This window comes from Neoarius graeffei, chromosome 16 (assembly GCF_027579695.1).
Source record: "Neoarius graeffei isolate fNeoGra1 chromosome 16, fNeoGra1.pri, whole genome shotgun sequence".
NCBI lineage: Eukaryota > Metazoa > Chordata > Actinopteri > Siluriformes > Ariidae > Neoarius > Neoarius graeffei.
Genome location: NC_083584.1, coordinates 31,706,959 through 31,719,253, shown reverse-complemented (window position 1 = coordinate 31,719,253; position 12,295 = coordinate 31,706,959). Strand labels below are relative to the sequence as shown.

At 41.7% G+C, this 12,295-nt stretch overlaps 1 protein-coding gene across 1 annotated transcript in view; it reads left to right on the top strand.

Annotated features, from left to right (window-relative positions):
• The window catches only part of ctnnal1 (catenin (cadherin-associated protein), alpha-like 1), a 176,867-nt gene that overhangs the window by 154,239 nt on the left and 10,333 nt on the right, over positions 1-12,295 (top strand). Inside the window, exons 15-16 of the mRNA XM_060942063.1 lie at positions 3,665-3,713; positions 8,237-8,293. Of these exons, the coding sequence (XP_060798046.1) occupies positions 3,665-3,713; positions 8,237-8,293 (106 nt within the window). The remainder of the gene's footprint in view (positions 1-3,664; positions 3,714-8,236; positions 8,294-12,295) is intronic.

The following is a 12,295-nucleotide window of genomic DNA, read 5'->3' as shown; positions in this document are numbered from 1 at the left end:
ATCGCGAGGGGCACAGACGTATGTACGTACATGTCTGGGATCCCTGTGTGTCCATGAAAAATCAACTCGTTGGGTTACCATATTTTCTTAAGTATGGAGCTCCGCGGGGGGCGTCGTGGCTCAGGTGGTTAAGGCGCCATGCCATGAATGCGGGCGACCCGGGTTCGGTTCCGGCCCGGGGTCGTTTCCCGGTCCCTTCCCGTCTCTCTCTCTCCCGTTCGTTTCCTGTCTCTGCACTGTCCTATCCAGTGAAGGTGCAAAAAGCCCAAAAAAATATCTTTAAAAAAAAAGTATGGAGCTCCGCTATTAGCCAGAATGTCAGGCTTGCTAAGAGCAATATAAAGTAATGACGCCTGTTGAATTGTCAGGGTTGGACAAATTATAAATGTATTCGCTAGCTCATCAGGCACCTGTGTTTGCACAGACCCATGTTTTCGGTTTCTAGGCAACCACATGACTAAGCTAACAAGTGTCATAGCTAATGTAATGTACTAACGTGGTGAGCTCGTGAACTAATTAAGCGCACTAATTCAGACTACAGTAAATGAATGAGTCTTGAACAAAATTTCGAATGTAGCACATCATATTTAGCCAGTGTTTCAGCTATGAGAATGATGTGTGCACATGATACGTGGAACATGTGTTCGAATTTGGTTAACATCTTTATTTTTTTTCTCAACATGTTTAAAGGGATCCTCCAGTGGATTTACTCTTAAACTTGTGTAAAGTAAAAGTATTCATAGATTTCAACAGTGGGCGGCACGGTGGTGTAGTGGTTAGCGCTGTCGCCTCACAGCAAGAAGGTTCCGGGTTTGAGCCCCGTGGCCGGCGAGGGCCTTTCTGTGTGGAGTTTGCATGTTCTCCCCGTGTCCGCGTGGGTTTTCTCCGGGTGCTCCGGTTTCCCCCACAGTCCAAAGACATGCAGGTTAGGCTAACTGGTGACTCTAAATTGACCGTAGGTGTGAATGTGAATGGTTGTCTGTGTCTATGTGTCAGCCCTGTCAGCTGGGATAGGCTCCAGCTTGCCTGCGACCCTGTAGAACAGGATAAAGCGGCTAGAGATAATGAGATGAGATGAGATTTCAACAGTCAAACATTCATTTTCAGAGACCAAATAGTGTTCTAGAAAAATACATTTTTATTAAAATGCCAGACAGGCCTCCCGTGGAAGTAACGTATGCGACGACGTGGTTTAGTGGAAACTTGGAGGAACTCTGCTGTTTATATCCTCCGCTTACATCGTGGTTTTGCTAGTAGAGTTTGAACGAATCATCGAATGAGACATTTTCATCTCCCAAAAAAGTACACTGGATAATCTTGTCTTCGAAGACAACTCTGTCTGTCTGGATTTCAACACTGACTGGTTCGTCTTTTTGCAGAGCAATATCCCTCTTTCAGGTCAATTCACGTTCCGAGCACATAAATGAAACTAAAACTACCATGAAATAAAACTTTGGAAATTTCCAATGAGTGCGTTTCATGCAAAATGTTCTGAGGAATTCTCTTATCTGGAGTATAGTCGACTGTACCTGAAGCTCAATCAAATGCTCTGTCTCTTGATCCGTCGGTGGTTTGTTCTTTAACGTCGGTGTTTTCTTTGTTACCCGTATCTTCTTCCAGTATACGCTGAACAGCCAACAATGCATCAGAATACCGATTACAGTTCACCAGGTAAGACACCGATAATATACCAGGGATGGATCCAGACCGATGCACGTGCAGAAATATATGTGCACCACTTGGCATTGGTCATGGGGCATTTGCTTACTTTACCGCTAGCCGGCTACATGGGCTATAGCCAAGCTCAACCAACAGACCGGGCCGAGCCGCAGTCATACTGGGCTGTGACTGCCCTGTTTGGAAAGGGCTCGGCGTGCTCTACGCCCCAGTGTAAATCCATAGTGATCTGGTAAAATTAGTGAAAATATTTCTGCAAATGTACATCTGTCAGATTCTTGGCCTGGATCCATCCCTGTATACTACAAGGAACCATGGTAGAACAAAGTTGAAAATGACCTCCCAGTGTTCTTGTCTCTGTTGCCGCTCAACACTGCATCGGCACACTTTTGGAGCTGAATGATGGGCAAATATTGTTGGCACAGCATCGTCCTTTTCTTTCTTTTTATTCCGGAAGCCCCCATTAATCTTGCTTTTAATTCCGTCGATTCATAGAAACAGGATGATTCAAAATGCTTGGCGCATAAGTAGGGCACCACAGGCAGATTGTGTTGAAGTCTTCTGATGGCATGAATCCATTTCTTGAGAGTAGTTGGACGATTCTGGCCAGGTAAACGGTGAAAAGATATCTCCTCGTCCTTCTTTTCACATCATTTTGGCATTTATATGCTACACAATGAGGCAGACTTAGGCCCACTTTACACGGGGACGGTCTGAAACAAAAACGCAAAAGTCCGTTTTTGTTCTCACTTTTTTCCGCGTCTACACGACCGTTTTCAAGGAGGAAATCTGCATCTATACGATGACGCATAAATGTGTGGAATTCAATTGGATGTGCATGCCAGGCGGCTAGGTGGTGCTGTGAAAGACCTCCGCTATGTCTGCACGCATGCGCAACGTCTTCCGTCTTGTCTGATCTGCACATCTGCGCCACGAAAACTTTGACTACTCTGGCTATGGTAAGTAAGAAAGTAAGTAAAAAAGTAAGAGCATACTGTACCCGCCTCTGTTCATTAACGGTATATGTGCAGATTCGGTATAGATGTTCGAAGGACTCCTGGACGTTTATTAAAGCTGCCAGAGCAGCTTGAAGGTCTGTTGGATCGATGTAATCAGACTTGCTCTTACTTTTTTACTTACTTTCTTACTTCCCGGGCTGGCATGTACAGTATATGACACATGTATGACGTAAACGCGTACCCGACGTGAGCAGATCCGAGCAGAGTTTCGCGTATTAGGTAGTTTAGACGGATATGCAACGGGGGCTGTTTTTAACTTATCCACTCTGGAAGGCGTTTTCAATTTTTTCCGTTTTTCAGCCTCGGAAACGCCGTCCCCGTGTAGACGAAAGGCACTTCCAATAAAATATTTAGTCGTTTTTACCCGACAGCGTCCTCGTGTAAACGGGCCCTTATTTAAAAACCTATAAATTCAGTAAAAATACTTGTAAAACTAGCAAAACCACGATGTAAGCAGAGGATACAAACAACTGAGTTCCTCCAAGCTTCCACTAAGCCGCGTCATCGCATACGTCACTTCCGTGGGAAGCCTGTCTGATATTTTAATAAAAACTCATTTTTCTAAAACACTATTTGGTCTCTGAAAATGAATGTTTGACTTTGAAATCTACGAATACTTAACGTAAATTTAAGTGTAAATCCGCTGGCGGATCCCTTTAACCACAAGCTCACCGCACAAGTGTTACGTAACTACTTTATGGCGAACTGTACTTTACTCAGTTTCAACAGTGTTTCCACCTACCTGCATGCCCCTGATTCTCAAAAGATCGTCCATTATCTGTGCATGCATCAGACAAATTGCATCTTGGCCGATGTGTGTAGTGCAGGAAGAAGCAGGATTCACCTGCGTGTCCTGGCTATTGATTTGTCCAACTCTGCCTTCTGCTGTTTTTCTGTTGTGTAACTGCTCAGTTGGAAGGACGTACGGCTGTTCCATTAATCCTCTGCCTTTTTGTGTGTGATTTAAGGGGGGAAGGCCTGTTGAAGACCACTCTGGACCTTTTCCACCAAGCTGAGGCAGGTCATCAAACTCAATTGTCTGGCTCGTTTTCCTTTTCAGCACCTAAGCTCAGGTCACTAAGACAGATGAAGTCCCTGGTAAAGACAGATCGATATGTTATTAAAAGCAGCAGTCGTTGTTTGCCTGTAAGATGCTCCATCTCGCCCTTCAGCCTCGGGGCTTCCACAGAGAGCATTGTGGGGAAACTGCTGAGTCTGGTAGTGTGAGCTGTTGGCCTACAGCCAACTTCCCAACCTTCCTCACAGCAGGCTCTGCCCCGCGAGAGGATTTGCTTAGATACATAGTAAACAGCTCTGCTAAGGACATTAAAAACCTCAGCACACAGTGGAGTCCTTCACTGCTAATAAGACTCACTCTGTAACTCTGGGGATTAAGTTATTAATTTATAAACCTACTACAATTAATCTAAATGTTTCGGAGGTCTACAGTGTCATGGTAGGTAAAAATCTGTAATGGCATTTCCCAGGAGAAGAGCAGGCTAGGAGAGCTTAAGTATGAAGAAAAAATTGCTAATTTGTTAAAAAATAATTCGGTTCATGACCCAGAAGTAAAAATGCCTCCAAAGTTCAGCTGCATTGCTCCGCAGTCGATAGTGAGGTTGATGAGCCATCAAATTGTCATGGCACTTCATTTTAACAAGCTAATAATAATAAATCCAATATTGACAGGAGCAAGAAGTTAAAAATGTAATGCAACTTTAAGTCACTGGATATCATGGTATTGTCGGGGCAGATTACATTATATCACCTAGTGATGTGTGTGTGTGTGTGTGTGTGTGTGTGTGTGTGTGTGTGTGTGTTTTTACCAGCTTAAAGGAACAGTCCACCGTACTTCCATAATGAAATATGCTCTTATCTGAATTGAGACGAGCTGCTCCGTACCTCTCCGAGCTTTGCGCGACCTCCCAGTCAGTCAGACGCAGTCAGACGCGCTGTTACTCCTGTTAGCAATGTAGCTAGGCTCAGTATGGCCAATGTTATTTTTTGGGGCTGTAGTTAGATGCGACCAAACTCTTCCGCGTTTTTCCTGTTTACATAGGTTTATATGACCAGTGATATGAAACAAGTTCAGTGACACAAATTGAAACGTAGCGATTTTCTATGCTATGGAAAGTGCGCACTATAATGACAGGCGTACTAACACCTTCTGCGCGCTTCAGCAGCGCATTGATACGGAGCTCAGATATCAATGCACTGCTGAAGCGCGCAGAAGGTGTTAGTACGCCTGTCATTATAGTGCGCACTTTCCATAGCATAGAAAATCGCTACGTTTCAATTTGTGTCACTGAACTTGTTTCATATCACTGGTCATATAAACCTATGTAAACAGGAAAAACGCGGAAGAGTTTGGTCGCATCTAACTACAGCCCCAAAAAATACCATTGGCCATGCTGAGCCTAGCTACATTGCTAACAGGAGTGACAGCGCGTCTGACTGCGTCTGACTGACTGGGAGGTCGCGCAAAGCTCGGAGAGGTACGGAGCAGCTCGTCTCAATTCAGATAAGAGCATATTTCATTATGGAAATACGGTGGACTGTTCCTTGAAAAAAAAAAAGAGAGAGAGAGATGTGCACCCTTTACTTATTTCTAAGGGCAGTTGTGAAATAAGGAATAAAACATGACGGGTCATTTTGTTCTAAGAAAATCATCAGTGACTGGGTGGTGTGATTTGGCCTGGCCGGCATCTCAAAGTAATTTGCCAGTGCTTAGTGTATTTATATTTGCAAGCTGTGCAACCCTGCTACCCTGCCAGATAATCGGGATGGATGGATGGATGGATGGATGGATGGAAGCTGTGTCATACTTTGTCTATAGATACTGTATATTTAATGCTCTGGCATGTCTACAAAAAGTTAGTTCCTGTTATCATTTAAGGTCATTCCCTCACCAACCTCCTTTTTTCTTGAAGTTAATTAGACAAAAAAAATTCAGCTTATGTTACCGAGAAACTGCAAAACCCTCTGTTCTGAAGAATCTTGTGTCAGAAAATGTAAATATCCACCTTCATCTTTGACTGTTATAAAGCGCTGATTCTGGAGACTCCGTCCATAAATGTTAAATAATAGCTCACAGAAAACTTGACCAGTTAAAACTAATCAGTGCCTTCTGGCCAATCTGATGAACTGAGAACTCAACAGGTCTGCGGTATAAACAGTCAATAAATTAATAAATTCAGCTAGAGCGGCGGCTACAATTATTGACACCTTAACGATCTTTTGGCCATTTCAAAAGTAGAAAAGACTTTCAATACGTAAATTGTTTATGAATAATTACTCAAACTTCCACTGGAAAAAATGAGTTGATTCCCGATTACTTAGCGTATCAGATCACATGACACCGTTCCACAATTATCGACATCCAGATGATTATTTATAAAAAAAAAAAATCGGTATGTGGTATTAAGTTAACAAAACATAGTTTTTATTTAAAATCTCATCTCATTATCTGTAGCCGCTTTATCCTGTTCTACAGGGTCGCAGGCAAGCTGGAGCCTATCCCAGCTGACTACGGGCGAAAGGCGGGGTACACCCTGGACAAGTCGCCAGGTCATCACAGGGCTGACACATAGACACAGACAACCATTCACACTCACATTCACACCTACGCTCAATTTAGAGTCACCAGTTAACCTAACCTGCATGTCTTTGGACTGTGGGGGAAACCGGAGCACCCAGAGGAAACCCACGCGGACACGGGGAGAACATGCAAACTCCGCACAGAAAGGCCCTCGCCGGCCACAGGGCTCGAACCCGGACCTTCTTGCTGTGAGGCGACAGTGCTAACCACTACACCACCGTGCCGCCCTAGTTTTTATTTAAAATGTGTTTTATATATACTTATATTTAGTACAAAATATATTTTATATAAATATATGGGGCGGCATGGTGGTGTAGTGGTTAGCGCTGTCGCCTCACAGCAAGAAGGTTCCGGGTTCGAGCCCCGTAGCCGGCGAGGGCTTTTCTGTGCAGAGTTTGCATGTTCTCCCCGTGTCTGCGTGGGTTTCCTCTGGGTGCTCCGGTTTCCCCCACAGTCCAAAGACATGCAGGTTAGGTTAACTGGTGACTCTAAATTGACCGTAGGTGTGAATGTGAGTGTGAATGGTTGTCTGTGTTTGTGTCAGCCCTGTGATGACCTGGCGGCTTGTCCAGGGTGCACGCCGCCTTTCGCCCGTAGTCAGCTGGGATAGGCTCCAGCTTGCCTGTGACCCTGTAGAACAGGATAAAGCGGCTAGAGATAATGAGATGAGATGAGACATTTTGTTCATCATTCGTTGTTTGTATTAATTTCTAGTTTTGTAGTTTACCAATAAATGTCAACAGCCAACTGACATTGTAACCGCATGAAAATCCAGGTCAAAGGTCGCATGTCATTCCTCGAACCAAAATATAAAATGTTTACTGATGTTGTAATATGTGGTAGATATTTACAACAAATTGCAAAAAAATATTTTCTGAATGGAATAGAAAAATCTGAATATTTCAAGCATGTAATTATTTTATATGCTAGGAATTTAATTCTGGTCTAATTGTATTTATTGCAGTAGGATTCCAAATGCTCAATAAGCATTCCATTCTGTTATGAATCAGAAAAAAAATTATAATAAATCGCAGCACTTTTATTTTTTTAAGAGTACTTCATCTCCTTAAACAATGCTACACAAAGATCGATCCATAACAGTTGTAAATGTCACTTAGTTCCACAGGGTGTTGATAATGGTGGACACCGGTGAAAGTGATCACTATTATCGACACCTCACGTGACTTCTCAAACGTGCGTTTAGATACAAAACGGTGACTGCCAAATGAAAGCGTAAGAAACAAAGTAGGTTTCGACAAGGAGATCATGAAATATCAGTGAACTTGATCAGTAAAAACATGTCCATGATCTTTCCATCATGCTTACCTGCGATGATAACGTCCGGGTTTTCCTCAAATTGCTGAAAAAAATTCCATCTCAGGTAACGAGCTGTGTCATCAGACAACAAGATCGAAGGGCAAGGAGGGTCTTCCAGTTGATTGATTAATCAATAATTACTGTTGTAACTGAAACTCATCTTTGTAAAATTGCTTTTTATTTGTAAATCTGAAAAGGTGTCTAATGGACTGTCGATAATTGTCGCTGTAATACAAAATAAAATTTTGGAGGAAAAAGACAGACTCTTAGACTGTATCAGTAAAGGTCATACTGTATATAATATAGATGTAAGAGAAATGTGTTTTTCTGGAAAAGTATTTTTCCTTTTAGAGATGCAACAGATTGTCCAGATGTAGTGCTTATAGACTGAAGAATTCTCGAAAGTATTGTACAAAAATGAGTTTTACATAATTGTTTATTACTGCCCAAACAACGGTCTTTGGACAAAATTCATTTTTTAAATTCTTTTTGCTGTGGATAGAGATTTAAAAACAAAGACACTTCCTAAATTCCTAAATATTGATTTTGATATTACTGATATTTTGTCATTCAGGACATTTGTGACTATGATTGTGTCCAGTTTAAAACTTCCTGTTTATTTCAGGTTCTATCAGAGTTGGGTCTACAGCTATGCTCCTTCCTGCAGTCCTTCTCCTTCCAGGTAAACTGCACTACTCATCTCTCAAACATGCTCAAATCCCACCCCATTATCCTCACACTTTCATTGAGGACCCCACTCTGAAGGTCTGTAATGACCGTCATCTATCTCCAAGACAGGGACGTGATGCAGCGATCAGTGTTAACTAACCCTGTGTGCTTGGGACAAGCTTGGGCTCCTCATAATCACACTGCCTGGTGCCTCAGCACAGCCCCTGCTCATTAATAACCTCCAGCTCTGTAATGCACTTTCTAAACTCCAATTATTATACAGGTTTCCACCTTTTTGGGATCATTCAGTACAATTTGCTTCCACAGGTTTTTTTTTTTTTCTCTCCTCTCTCGAAGTATTACCATATAGAATCGTGTTAAAGGGGCTCACTGTGTGCATAAGTGTGAAGAGCTTTTTCCTTACAAATTAAAGGAGAACTGAAGTCATTTTTAAACTTGCTTTATTTCTTAATTAGTGTTATTCAATTACGTTTTCAGTTTTAGTAACCTTATATCGTGACTCGTATTGGCAACTAATTGCAATTAAATATTATACTTATCGGCCTATTCGGTTTTTAGCCATGTTGAATTTAGTTCGTTTGGTCTACGGCAGGCGTCACTTATCTGTGCGATCTTCATGAGAGACTTCGAAACGTGAAGTGTCAGCCAGGCGTCAGTGCCGCCATTTTGAAAACTGTTTCCAAACGAAACATTGCACAAAAACGAGTTTAAATGACGATTACTGCCTACTTTTTCAAACTCTCCTGATTGCTATCAAAACAAACAAAACTTCCAGCTTGATTACATCAGCATTCGAAAGAGGGCGCGCGCGTCTTTTGACAACGTTGGCAGATGTTGGTCACTTTGATTTCCGCTGTACGTTTTACTTCCGTCCTACGATGTCTTGCACAGGTCTCAACGAATCTCGTTTACGGCCATCGCTTTGACATATGGACTGATATTACATGGCGTATTTCAAACACTCATAACTTGCTATAGCAGCGACAAAATAGCTGTCAGAAAAGCATTCCTATATTTAATAAAATGAGAGAAATAGAATTTTGATGATGATAAATTTGCCTTCAGTTCCCCTTTAAACTCCCAGAATATTTGAGCCCATGTGATCATCCTCCAGTGTGCTTATGGGAATGTGAATCATGGCATGAAATCATAGAGCGACACAGTATGTTGCAACAGATGTCAATTAATGATCTTAATCAGTGTTGATAATCGGTTTATAAAAGTATGTCCACAGTTTGAAGATTGTCTTACATAGGTTTAACATGTGTGGGGGTCCAGGAAAACCTGTTGGATGTCAGTGCGGCTGAGTTCTCGGGGGGAAAAAGCCAAAAAAAAAAAAAAAGGATGAACGAGGAGGTCACTCTGAGAGTACAGACTTCTGATAAAGACAATAGTTGACTCTTCTATGACATGCAAATCTGCAACCACAACCACTTTATATGTCTGGATGAGTCGTGCTTACTGGCAATGATTCCGCATCCTGTTTGTTTCACATTAAGATGTATATTTTGAAACCACTGTCCCTGAGTGCTCCGTAATGATTGCTTTCTGTATTACGTTTGAGCAACTAGCCTACATGTGTACCCCAGAGAATTACTACTACTTGTTGATTGTATCTGTGGACTGTAATATGCAGTTGTCTTATTTCTACACTGGCTGTTTTGTCACTATTGAACTTTAATGCCATCGACTGGATTTTAAGATGTATGGCATTGTTGCGTGCAGACTTCCTCCATAGCCAACCTCCATATCTCAGAATGTTAGTGAAGGCAAAACTAAATTCGTGGAGCCTGCTTGTGACTCGGACCTGCTTCAAAATTTAATGGGCTCTACCTTGGCCCATGCTACACCCTTCCACCAGGTTTCATGGAAATCAGGTTCGTAGGTTTTGCACAATCATCCTTACGGTCAGACAAACAGACCGCACAGAAAACATAACCTTCATGGTGGAGGTAAAAATCAAATTTTGACATTTTTTGGCCTGTAATATACTTCAACACATCTTCTTTAAAGCTAGACGGCCTTTTGATTTCATAAAATCGGTGAAACTTGGTTCCATCTGAAATTTGGTCATTGTGATATGTTTTATTTCTGTAATATCTCACAAAATATCAGGCCATTCTGTGGCTGGGAAGTTATTTAATTTGAAGGGATTCCCGAGCAAATAACGTGCATGAAATCACTCGTTTCACGCAGTCAAGCAGACAGAGGAAGTCCGTGTGCACTAGGGCTGTCCCAAACGATTATTCTTTAAATGATTAATCTAGCAATTATTTTTTTTTCGATTATTCAACTAATCTAACGACTAATATTTTGATTAACCTAATAATAATTTTATTGCAATTATTTTCCAGTTAGTTATTTAATATAACAATTTGCCCCATCCAACACACAAAAAACCCCCCTCAATTTTAACATTTCAATATTTATTAAAACATTTCTTAAACACCACACTGAGCATTATTCTTTACCAAAACACTTTCTAAACTCAAAAAGCAAGACTTTTTGACTTGCTGACTTTGGGACTGCGGTTGGCGTGAACGGTTTTGTGCTTGGGTTTCCGTCGGTGGGGGGTTTATAGCATCAACGAAGCTGACTTTATGTTAGGACTGTTAATGTTATAGTCATGTTGTCTGTTGTTGCCCAAATGAGGATGGGTTCCCTTTTGAGTCTGGTTCCTCTCGAAGTTTCTTCCTCATGTCGTCTGAGGGAGTTTTTCCTTGCCACCGTCGCCACAGGCGTGCTCATTGGGGATAGATTAGGGATAAAATTAGCTCATGTTTTAAGTCATTCAAATTCTGTAAAGCTGCTTTGCGACAATGTTTATTGTTAAAGGCGCTATACAAATAAACTTGACTTGACTTGGTGAGATTTTGGATGTGACATTTTTGAGGGCAGCTTTCACTTTCTCTGTGATGGCCAAATACTACTTCTCTATTAAGTCCATGAAGTGATGCCTGGAGGGAAGTGCATACCCTGGGTGAAATGTTTTTATCATGTCATGGAAGCCTTCACCTTCCACAGTGGAGAGGGGTCTCATGTCCTTTACAATCATCTGTAAAATGCTGTCAGTAAGGTCTGCAGCCATCTGGGGATCGCAGGGATTTGAGGTCCTTTTATGAAAAAAATCCCCCACACTGCTTTGTCTGCTCCTAAAAAAGATTAACATAATGCACATGAATAATGACAATAGCAAATTTGAAACCAGATATTATAATTTCTAAACTATTGCTGTGTTGATATGCCATGCACCTATTCAGAGATATTGGTCCTCAAATTCAACAGGATTTCTATCTCTAGGATTAAGTTAAATCAGTGCAATATTTTTTACTTAATAAATTGCTTCAGTAGGCCTGTAGCTGCTAAACGATGGAATGATTTCAAAACTAGAGAAACATTTTTATCATCACTGGCAAAGGGAGCTCATAGTTAGGCTTACATCAGTGAGCAAGAAAGCTACATTCTGTGAAAATAGTTGTAAACGATAATTTGGCTCACTCACTCACGGAATAAGTAAACAGAAAGAAAACATAAAACTGCTAAAACAGCGTTCTTAACGTCAGCTGCAGTAGCGGTGCAGAATTGAGTATGATATTAAGAAAATGACACAAATCAATGGATAGACTGTGGTAACGTTTCCAGGCTTGGGTGGAGAAGAGGCAAAGAAAATAAACAGAACTTATGAAGTTTTGCTGCTATCTTGACTCACTGCACCAGGGTGTTTCCTCTTCATGTGCTCGTGCAGGACTGTCGTGCTAGAGTGATATGCCAGATGCACTTTGCAGAGTCTGCAGACTACCCCACTGTTGGTGTCAAAATTAAAGTATTCCAAAACTTTGGATGACCATGTGCGAGCCTTTTTTGCCACATGTTGCTCCACACACTCCCTTGTACTGCTGGTGGACGCAGCCATGTTGCTCAAGTAGATTACACAGATGCAAATTATTCACGTAATCAATTACGTCAACGCGTTGTCCCAGTCCTTGCTCTGCGT